Raw genomic sequence first — 11,567 nt, forward strand, 5'->3', positions numbered from 1 at the left:
CGTATGTCCTCGTTTTAAATGTCCCGATATAGTATTATATGCCTTGATCCCGATTAGTGTGTCGAACAAACTGGACGATTTTTTTCAGTTTTTTTTTCACCAAATTTAAATAACATAGTATATAACGTAACGTAATCCTACGTACGAGCTTCACTAACTTTTATTACGCTTTTTTTCTTTTTTTTTTTTGTTTTGTTTTTATACATACAAATCATGTGTTCTTTGCAAAATTCCAAACTACAGGAAATTAAAATAACTTGGGAACAAGGATAAATAAAAAAAGAATGTGATATCAATTCTGTCAAGGTGTACTGTAAGTATTGTTTCTTGATGGCTGTGTTTGAATAGTCTGCTGTTGATTCCCCGTCGATTGAGACGAAGTTATGGTAGTTGGAGCAATAACTCGCGCATATACTGCCGCACCTGTGGTTTTCAATCCAGCTGGAGTTGGTATTACTTTCAAGCCATGTAATGTTTTGATATTAAGCAATTGACTCGGTAAAATGATAGGCTGTTGTTGAGTCTGTTGTTGCTGTGATGGTTGTTGTTTTCCGAGTACTACACTTCCGCTACTGCTTACTCCAACTCCTACATTTTTGTTACCACTTGCTAAAACTATTGGCTTTCCAGCTAATTGAGCTGTTACCATTCGAACAGTTTGTGCTTGTTGTGGTTGTTGCTGTTGTTGCGTGCTTGCTATGATTTTAGATTGGCCTGAAGAAGTCTGCGCTTGCGACACTACCTAAAAATTATATTGAAAATATTGAATAGAAGAACAATTTTGGATTGAAACTTGAAGTTATAACACATTTAACTAAAACTGTACCTGATACTGAGTTTGTATAACTTGTTTTCCTTGTCTACTTAATTGATTAGCATGGCTAGCTGTAGTTGCCAATTTTAATCCCTTTTGAGCAAGAAGATTTTCTACCGAGATAAGTTGACCACTACCAGAACTAGTTAAAACCTTCGCCAGTATTTTTTGTTGCTGCTGTTGTTGTTGGTGCGGTGACTGCTGAATCTGCACTGCAATTGGTTTCCCTCCTATCTGCGCAATTATGCGTTGCATACCCGATGTCTGTATTGACTGTTGTTGATTGGTAACAACCCTCTGTTGGATTTGTTGTTGTTGTTGTTGCTACCAAAACAAAATAAAAATACTAATATATGTAAAAAAAAATATATATATATATAATGAACTATTTAAACAATTCCTACTTTCAACTGTTGCTGTTGTATTTGTTGCGACTGAGTACTGGAGGGTGATGATTGTTTAATAAATATTGTCTGACCTTGAAGTCCATGACCCGTGAGGAGCGATTTAATCTGACCCGGACTAACCAATTTTATTTGGGAAGTTAGCAAAGTCTTTCCTGGTAGCACATGTTGCTGTTGAGATTGTTGTTGTTTTATATTAGCAGTTTGTAATATACTTTTACCAGCTTGGTTAGTTACTATTGTTTGTTGTTGTTGCTGCTGCGGTTGTTGTGATTGCTGCTGTTGCTGTTGTTGACTTTGTACTTTAGCAGGAGGTAATATAGTAGTTAAATTGGTGGTTACATTTGTCACGTTAGAAGCACTGCTAGCTACCACAGACTGAGCAGAATGTAAAACAGAATGTCCAGATAATCGAATAGTCTGTAAACCAGCGGATGTTGATACTTGAATTTGATGGTGCGGAAAATGTTGCTGATTTGATTGTAATAAACTCTGAGCACTGGTTTTCACAACAGCAACCGGTTTTCCACCGATATTGGTAGCCTTCTTCGCCGGAGTACTTGTAGTAATTTGTGGTTTTACTTCATTAGTTGTTACGTCTTTTTCTACGGTAATCGTGTTGATGGAGGTAGAAGAAGTTGGCTGAGACGTAGTCGGAACAGTAGTCCCTGTCATAGAAATTACTGAAGTCGCTGGCGTGCTGATTGTTGTTACTACATTCGTGACAGTAACAGATTGTTCCGCGGTAACAGAATGATCATTTAGATTTTTTTCTTCACTCTTTTTTTGCTCTTTCCTATTAAAAAACATAATAAGAATGTCACGAAAATCATTAAAAAACAACCGAAACGTTATTCAAAATCTTGTTTATAAAACAAAACTTGATATTTACCTTGAGATAACAGGTTGGGTAGTTGACCCAACTTTTCTCTCTTTTTTAGGTGTTGTTTCTTTAGTGTTATTGGGAGGTTGTTCTTTATTAACATTAGCAGGCTTTATGACTGGCGGAAGTGCTTTATTCCGGGACATGCTACCAACATTTTTCTTATTCTTTGCAACACCTTGTAGCTGTTGATGATACATTTCTATAAAAGAAAAAGAAAAATTATGTCATCTATAAAATATACAATATAAAAATAATGCGTTTAAATAAGTACAAACCAAACTCTGATTCTGAACGTGCTCGATGAAGATAAAGCCATTCCTTGCGTCGTGGATAATATCGTACACAGGGATCCGTTTCATAATGCAATCTGTCTAAAGCGCCAGATACAACAGAATGTAAATATCCTTCCTTATCATCGCTCTCTGTTTGTTCCCTAATATATTGGGAATCTTTCAGTAATTGACAAATATCAGCTCGAGTTCCTTCTCCATTAGGAAGCCTAGCAGTGGCGTCTCTGACTAAGGCTAAGATCGTTACAAAATTTGGTCGATCTGCTACTAATAATGAATGTCCACGAGCCTTAGTTAAACCAGAAGCTATTACAAGAATTAAATAAAATATAAATAATGTTTAATAATTCTTTAATAAAGAAATTATACAATCAAACGTACCGACATTATGTTGATAAATGCCTTTCACAGGACCTACGACGGAAGCATAACCGTGCATTCTGTAGGTAAATGCTTTATGAGGTGCAGCATAACGCATACGTTCTTGCCTTCTAAATTCTTCTCGTTCTTCTGTCGTGGATTGTCGGACTTTCCATTCCGTGGGCCATAAAGCACGAGGTGGTTCCCATTCTGCAACGGTATTGATGGATCCACCATCGACATTAATCGATTCTATCGCTGGACTACTGTCTCTGCCACTCGAATTTACATTTACATTTCCAGAACTACTGTTAACGTTGTTATTACTAACTTGAGTCACTTGAGTTTGTTGCTTCACAGCTACTAGGGAACAAGAGCTAATTACAGTTGGTAGACCTAATGAATCTTTGTGCATTAAGAATTTCGCACATAAATCTGAAAGACGAGAATCCGAGTCTCGTCCGGCTCCAATCCACGCATAGAGACCATTTCCTTTATTTTCTAAATAAGGAACAAGTTCTGATTCTCTTTCTTGCCGATCTCCTATTTCTAGAGTGTACGTGAGTTCACCGGCAAGAAATCCCAAAGCTAGTGGCACCAATGCTGGCCAAGAAGATGCTAGAGAGTACCAATCGTTTAACGGCGAAATGGGATTTCCTTGCCACTGCGTAATAGCATCTTTCATTTCTATTGCACTCATTCTGTATTCACCTTTCGAGGTGAATGCATCTCTTAACAATGAGAAAAAACAAGCATGAGTCTCTTGCATTAATTCTGCCCCACTATTAATGTCGATAGCATCTTCATTAATTGGGACAGTAATTTCTTTGTCTGGTATCGATATAACTCCTTCATCTTCACATTTGACATCATCCAATATGTCAATTCCATCATCAAGTTGTATAGGAAGCTGCATCATGTCGATGCTATCCAAATCAAGCTCCTTTTTATCATTTTCTTCTTCTTCTTCTGTTTCTGGTGGTGCGTCTTCGTTTACTCCCGTACTAAGTTCCGTTTTTATTTCATCATACTCTATATCTTCCACTTCCTTTTTTATTTCTGGTGTGGTTATCATGGAAGATTTACTACCTTTCGGTGTAGCAGGACTTAACTTCTTCTTTGATATCTGATGCATTTCGTATGCATCTACTGGCTCTGAATTTATTGGCGTTAGCATCCTATGATCCATATCCAATGTACTGGAATGTCTATTTTCATCCGTTGTATGAGAATAATCACTGTTATCGCTCTCATGTTTTATTGAATTGGAATTTATTAATCTTGGTGCGGGTGGGCAAAGTGGTGACTGCTCCAATTTTATTCGTTTCTTTGCAGGTGTGATACGTATAGAAGGTCCTATTGACAGTTTGTGCTTCTGTCCAATTTGTGCTCTTTGAGTTAAATCAGCAAGGGCAATACCTTGTGTATTTAACTCTGGATGAACCTAAAGAAACATAGATAAACGTTAGTATATTAATATCATTGCATTTCTTGTTTGTACATATTAATTTTTTTTTTTAATTATTTTACATACATCACGGCGAGCTCTTCTTTTCTTGTGTGTAAGTAACATTTCACGATACATCTCCTCCGTTTGTTCACGAATAAATAATGATCTGTTTGTAGGATATTCCGCACGTTGCAACGTGGAGAAAACAGGTCGTATAGTCTCATCTTCGTGATTCATTTGCAAGCCTCTGATCGACAATCCCTGAGATCCCATGAGAGAACGTTTCTTCTTCTTCTGTTTAGTTCCAGACATTTGATAGTGCGGATAGTTTTCCTCATTCTCGGACGTTGTGTCGGCCGCTAACTTTGCACTCACTCCGAGCTCTGTCCTCAGTGCATTCAGTTCCTCCAAATAGCGCAGTTGTGTTTTCTCTTCAACTGTCGGTTCATTGCTTGTTAGTATTGTCCCTCGGAAGTTACTACATACTTCTCTGCCAAACGGCTGGAGTGTGGGGGAAGTATAAACAGCCAGAAAATTTTTTACAATCAATCACAGCAGTAGCCTAACTTACCCATAGCAGGTTTGGGTTTCCTCCATTGAACCTTCGACAACGTTCGTTGCGCCGGCTGACAGAAACCTTGTTTATATGCGTTAGACAACAAGCTCTCTCTGGATTTCAGTAACTGACTGGCCAACTCATAGGACCGTTTCCGTTCTTCAAATAATAATCTTCTTTGCTGTGCCTTACGTACTAAACTACACATTCTTCGAATATCTGGTCGATAATGACCAGCGGATAAGTGAATCTGAAATGCATCTAGAGGTGCTACTCCAAATCTAAAATAAATACATATAAGAACTAAATAAATAAATTAACTCTCTATTTCTAAAAACTTTATGAAATAATTAATTATGCTTAAACCTGTCATTTTCACGTTCAAATAACATTCGCAATGTTTTTTCTGTTTCTGCTTCTACATCACAATCCTTAGGGAAAGCTGGTAGGAGGTTACACAATGATTCCCTTTGACTTTCAGTAAGACATTCATTCCAAATATAAGGATAATCCAGAAATTCCTTAAAAATTACTGCATGTTCACAAAGATCTTGAGGCAATTTCACTTTGATATTTGCAGCAATACATGTTTCCCATTTCTAGAAATACAAACTTTATTAATAAAAATATAAAAATAATTTTACCCAAAATGTGAAATTTCAGACAGCACCAGAGTATCTGGACTTTCTGCTTTAACAGAGTATTCTGTATTTTCATTTTCTTCTTCATCTTCTTCCCCAGAACTATGACTTTCACTGCCACTTGTGCCATGTTCTTCCCCACTATCATCTCCACTATCAGTTGAAGTGCTACTTCCACTGATACTGCTACTACTACTATTGCTTCTAGATCCATGAGATGATGCATCATCTTCATCTTCCTCAGCACCACTATCACCACCAGCTGAGCATTCATCCACCTGCAAGCATAATTTACTTATTTATGAAAGTATATAGTAAAACAAATATTCTACAACTTCTTGTAAGTTTCATGATATTAAAAATTTTTTAAACAGAACTAATAGAAATATAATTTATTGTGATATATTACAAGTTAAAACAAATATAAAAAAATTAAATAATACTACATAAATATAACCATTATTTAATAAAAAATAAGGAAATAATTACCATATGAAGCTACATAACGAGTCAGGAAAACATGCATGTATTCTACGATTAATTATCCAATTAGAACAATAAAAATAACGAACGTAGCAGAAACGACAGTCAATGTTTTCCTTTTCGAGAGTAACATGACACAGGGTATGCATGTCGCGTTTATAGAGGATACAGTATTATCGATCACAGAAGCATTAATTTCGAAATAATTAATCGTAACCAACCTCCATTCTTTTCAGTTTCTGCGCTTGCTCTCCTCTTGTCTTGTAAGTTCTGCAGTTCCTACGAAAATAGCAAATCTTCGCTGCTAACAATAATTCACGAAACAGAAATAATGAACTGAGGATAAATCTGTCAACGTTGTACGATGCGAGAAATCCTTTTATCGAGCAAATATTAAGTAATTTCACTATTCACCGTTTGACCTGTCACAGCTACTGCACTCCTACTCTTCCAACAAATTTTAGTCATGGCGTGGAATACAGCGAACAGAACCACGGTGTTTGTATATTGAAAGATCTCGAGCGCGCACCTTCTTCACCGGTTTAAAACTGTGGCCGTTCAATGGCGGAGATTTTCAGCCTGATCTAAACACGATTAACTCAAGAAAATAACAATATTAATAATAATAAACAAACAAGAAATTATAAATCTTCTGCATTAGTTCAATTACATATATTTATTACATTTCTTTTACGTTAAATATAAAATTAAATATTTGGAATGTGCAAAATATTTCTAGTAACATTTATTTGACATCAATGCTAGTTGGCAGCAATATTCAAGAACAAAATTTAATTTGAATTGAACAATAAACAAGTAACAGCGAATATAACTTTATTTTACATAAATAAGATCACAAAATAAATATTCTTTTCTATTTCGTTGCATAGCCTTTTATTAGCAAAAAAATGTTTTAACAAACGAGGTATAGAAATATGAACTATGAAATATGTTTATTAACTAAAACGTCACCTGTATAAAATTTTAGAAAAATATTTGTTATTTGCACTTTGAGCACCTTGAATACAATAACAATGCTGTTCCGAATGAAGAAAATACTGAATGTAATTATACAGGTATCAGAATAATATTTAATAATTTATACCAAATAATTTATACTATTATCACTTAATGTATGAACTATTACAAAACCTACATAGAATATTAAACTTGTACTTTAATCTGTAATACTTTATATATGTATGTGCATACATCTATGTGTAGATGTATGTGTATTCGCGTGTGATATTTTCTAATAGTTACGTTCATAAAGTTTCGTTTTCATAGTCGACTTTTATAGGTACAAATGTTAATGCAACCATATGATACTAGCTAATACAGTTAACAGTGACTTGTTCATATATTGCAGTAACAATTTATCTTTATATTTAATTTTATATTAATATAAAATTATCTAAGCATAAGTTATACAGAAGTAATAGGAAACTCTTTACATATAAACCTCTCTATAATCTGATATTATTTGCAAGAACACTGTTAAATGAAAAGTTATCTGCACAATGTATATAATAACCGTAAAGTTATTCTTAAGATGAAATATTCTGATTAGTATTTTGTACTATCCCATTGCAAGTAGTTTCTGCAGGTACAGGTAAGACCGGCGCACACTGCATATAATGCGGTTGTCCAGCAACTGCATACCAATGTTCCGACACATTTTGTGGTGGAATATTAAATGGGGTTGGCGGAGGATATAAGTACGGTGGGCATAAACCAGAATAAGCTTGTGTATAATCTATTCCAGGATATAGATGCGGCGAAAAAGGTTGCACATTATTATCAGGTATATCAGAATGAGGTAAACACGGGATTGAAATAAAACCTGCATTTAAGGAGTAATAAGGATTCGCGAATGCTTCGGCCTCGTTCGTGTAATATGATAATCCAGAATACATGCCTTGTTGCATATAAGACGCTTGATATGTGTTTATTGTATTTACTGGAGGGTGTAATTGATGATGTATCGAGTGTGAATATTGATTATTTGTATTATCCTCTTTTGCATCTTTCTCTAACTTAGAAGCTTTAGAGTTTGATCCATTAGCTGAACACTGATTAGAAAAATGTGAAGATCGGTGTCGATCTGTGTAAAAGATGATTATTAATTATAATTGTATTTATAAAGAAAATTACTTTTAGAATTTTATTACTTACTTTCAGAATTTTTTTTAAATCGTGGACCTAATCCATTTCTACTTATATGAGAAGATTCTTTATTTATAGACTCTTGTTCTTTTATCTTCCCACGAGATGGATATGACATATCTTTTTCATCATCTCCCCTAAAACCTTCAGTCTTTTGAATCTGCATATCTGTTATACCATTTACATATTTATCTCCATTTTCTTGGCACAGTGATTGTATGCCAATTTCTTTTCGATCACTATTATATTCTTTCTTTTGTTGTGTCAGTGTACAATCTTGGATCATACTATTTGTAATATTTGTAATTTCTTCCTCATTCTGAGGTACTCCTTTTCAATAAATATATAATAAATATATATATCAGAGGAAATATATTATGGAATATAAGTTATAATATACCTTGATACCAATGTCCAAAATCAGATGAATGTCCATTTGTTAAATAATTCCAATTAGCTCCGCCACGGAAATACTATAAAGAAGTTTAAAATAAATAATTTAATTATTTATTTATAAACTGATCTATAATAATTGTGCAAATCTTACCTCCAATCCTAAATTATAAAAAAATCTCAAAGTGAATGGATCTACAAGAATATAAAGATTATTTATAAATGTTATTATTAAATCATATGACAAACTAAATTTGCATTATTACCTGATAGTGGTAAATCACTACCATTTATATCAATACTTTTTTGTACAGAACAATTAATAGAACGTAGCATATGGTCCATTTGAGTATTAGAATCTCCTAATGTATGAGAACAATAAATAAATAATGTATGGTATAGAAATGGTAATAATCATTTAACTAGTTTTTAATAATTACATACCAGCATATAGTGAATAATGCATTTCCTTTTGCATCCCTTGTTTAGAATATGAGTTGAAGTCAGCATTATTATCATTATTTGTTCCATTATCAGGTTTTGAACTTCTTACAAAATTGTTTTCAGAATTTTTATGTGAGAATGAACATTTTTCTTTATGTTCTTTATTATTTTCTTGTTTTACAATGTCTATTGTAGGAGATTGAGGGTTATCAAGAATCATTCTTGCAGGAAACATTTCAACAGAATTCTATAAAAGAAAATTTGTTTTTTAATGTATAAATATTCGGTTTTTACAGCAATTAAATAATTTTTTTACAACTTACATTAACTGGGTAATTAGGACACTTTTCCACCGAATAATTTTCATATTCTTGATGCTCTACTTTTCTATAATAAAAATAGATTTGTATTACATAAAAGGGAGTTTTATTAAAAGATTAGTATTATAAATTACTTACAATTGTCCTTCCTTCCACTGAAAATTATTCTTATTAATATCATTCGCAATGTTATTATTGTTTTCATTTTTATCAATGTTATTTGATAAAATATTCACATTAGTGGAGTCTTTAATTTTGCGCGATGTTGCACCAGATGCTTTTTTCCATTTTTGATCTATCAAGGCAAACAGTAAATATTTTACAAGAAAATATAAAAATTTGACAAAATATTTTATATATTTTTAAGTACTAACTTGAATCTAAGATTAGATTCTTTTTACAAACTGGTAACCAATTGGCCTGTTTACTCTTTTTTGGAGGTAATGGTTTGAGAGCTGAATATGGTACAACCCTTTTTTCTCCTAATTCTTCAATAAAAACTAATACAGGTCCCTGATTTTTGCTCATCTCTTGAATGTGTCCATAATAAAATATTGGTTCCTTAGCTTTCTTTTGCAATACTTTGGTATCATTACTATTAGAATCCTTTTCAAGAGAAGATACATAAATATTATTATTATTGGTTTTGTCAAAATCTTCCTCAGTAAAGTCCACTTGTACCAAACATTTGCCACCAATTTGGAGTTCATGACTATTGTGCCTGGACCAACCAGCATTTTTCACTTCTAAAATATATGAAAGTTTATTATCTTCTTGAATAAAATAATAATATTTTTAAGAAAAGTAAATTTATATTACCTCTTCTAATTTCATGCCATATATCAAAATCAGTATTACGATAAATATTGGGATCAAGAGCTTTTGCAATTCTATATGGGAAAGGTGGTATATTTTTTATTATAGACTGAGCATCATCAACCTCATCAATTCCACTATCAACTTTGTTATATATCTCTGTAGCTAATTGACTAAATATGAATAAATTAGATTTGATAACTTTTTAAATTATAGTATTAATGATGCACGTATCATCTAACTTACTCTCGGATTTCCAAATTGCCTTTAAGGAAAAACTTGTCATGTCTAAATGTAGCTGTTCTATCATGTAACATTTTATGAACAGTTGTCTCTATATTAGCCATTTGGAACACATCTTTGTATAATATTTGATACACAATAGCTATAAATAATATTTATTTTTATATGTTTGATAATTTTATGTAGAAAACATCACAAATATATTAAAATACCTACACTGACAATATGCAGCAGTTGCAACAAAATCTCTTGTATAAATACTTTCATACTGTTTTTGTGGAGTATGACATAAATATATCATATCTTTGAAACCATTGTTAGTAACGGTACGACTAGCTTGTTTCTGACCATTAAGTATAACAAATTCTCTCTTATAGAGCAATGACATAGCTTGAATCTCAGTCATACCACCCCATTCAGTAAAACATGCCATTTGCTCTAAATAATCGTCAAATGGAATTGTTATATTCTATAACAAGGTATAACAGTTGAAATTTCTAATAATAATTGAGGATCAATCAAATTTACTATATTCACCTCCAAAAACATATGTTTCATTTTTTTCATGAATTCTACACATTCTTTTCTAACTTTTATGTGATAATGTTGTGTCATATAAACTTGTTCGCTAACTGCTCTAAATAAACAAGTTGCATCTCTAGGTGCATGTTTTCTGAAATATCCTTCATTCTGTAGCCATTCATCAATAGGTTCTTGTGCACGTTTCGACGGTTTTCTGGGTGATATTTCCATTTCCTAGCTACTAAAGAAAAGATCACGAAACTATTTCTATTTATTAAAAGTTCTAATTATGGATATATTTCATAAACCTAGTAAAATAACCATTGTAGTCATTCAAATATTACGAATTTCCAAAACTTTCTACCGATTAATAATAATAATTTCGCATATTTGAAGAACATGAAAGGACATTCTTTTCTATTGTTAATTCTGTATCGTTAATTCGGAAATACAGAGAAAAAAAGTTGATTGTAAACAAAATTGTACCTGTTTGAAGACAAATGATTAATGCGTCGAAGAATTCTTTCGCTTCGAGATTGTCAGTCGCAAGAAAATTTTTTAAATTGTACAATATAACTGTTACTTTGTAGTTAGGATCGTAGCATGGCTACCAAAGGACTAGCAACAGGTCTCCTTCATTAGGTTGTTATTAGAATCGATTTCTTCAAGACTATTGGACGAAAAGAATTTATCAACCAATCATGATCCGACATTTGGTATTTTCGGGATCAGTTTTCGTTAGAAAAGGACCCTTACTACTTAACTATAGATATTTCCTT

The 11,567-nt window shown here is 32.8% G+C and overlaps 2 protein-coding genes across 2 annotated transcripts; both read right to left on the reverse strand.

Moving 5' to 3' along the window:
* Position 1: 1 nt before the first annotated feature.
* Positions 2-6,318, reverse strand: NFRKB (nuclear factor related to kappaB binding protein). Its single transcript, XM_017898865.1, has 12 exons — positions 6,299-6,318; positions 6,106-6,185; positions 5,431-5,679; positions 5,127-5,359; positions 4,776-5,041; positions 4,289-4,641; positions 2,776-4,198; positions 2,380-2,700; positions 2,111-2,303; positions 1,219-2,014; positions 827-1,138; positions 2-742 (listed from the first exon to the last, which is right to left on the reverse strand). The coding sequence occupies exons 2-12, from the start codon at positions 6,109-6,111 to the stop codon at positions 302-304; spliced, it is 4,593 nt and encodes a 1,530-aa protein (XP_017754354.1). The 5' UTR covers positions 6,112-6,185; positions 6,299-6,318; the 3' UTR covers positions 2-301.
* A 1,113-nt stretch (positions 6,319-7,431) lies between these two features.
* Positions 7,432-11,326, reverse strand: LOC108546619 (hybrid signal transduction histidine kinase M). The gene is made up of 14 exons (XM_017898819.1): positions 11,275-11,326; positions 10,804-11,029; positions 10,483-10,735; positions 10,270-10,408; positions 10,027-10,196; positions 9,582-9,953; positions 9,346-9,502; positions 9,211-9,274; positions 8,888-9,134; positions 8,710-8,802; positions 8,598-8,638; positions 8,451-8,523; positions 8,060-8,380; positions 7,432-7,988 (listed from the first exon to the last, which is right to left on the reverse strand). Exons 2-14 carry the CDS (start codon positions 11,017-11,019, stop codon positions 7,432-7,434), a joined length of 2,703 nt encoding a protein of 900 aa, XP_017754308.1. The 5' UTR covers positions 11,020-11,029; positions 11,275-11,326.
* Positions 11,327-11,567: the final 241 nt, after the last annotated feature.

Source organism: Eufriesea mexicana, unplaced genomic scaffold (assembly GCF_001483705.2).
Source record: "Eufriesea mexicana isolate 0111107269 unplaced genomic scaffold, ASM148370v2 scaffold4744748677, whole genome shotgun sequence".
In the NCBI taxonomy this organism is placed as follows: domain Eukaryota; kingdom Metazoa; phylum Arthropoda; class Insecta; order Hymenoptera; family Apidae; genus Eufriesea; species Eufriesea mexicana.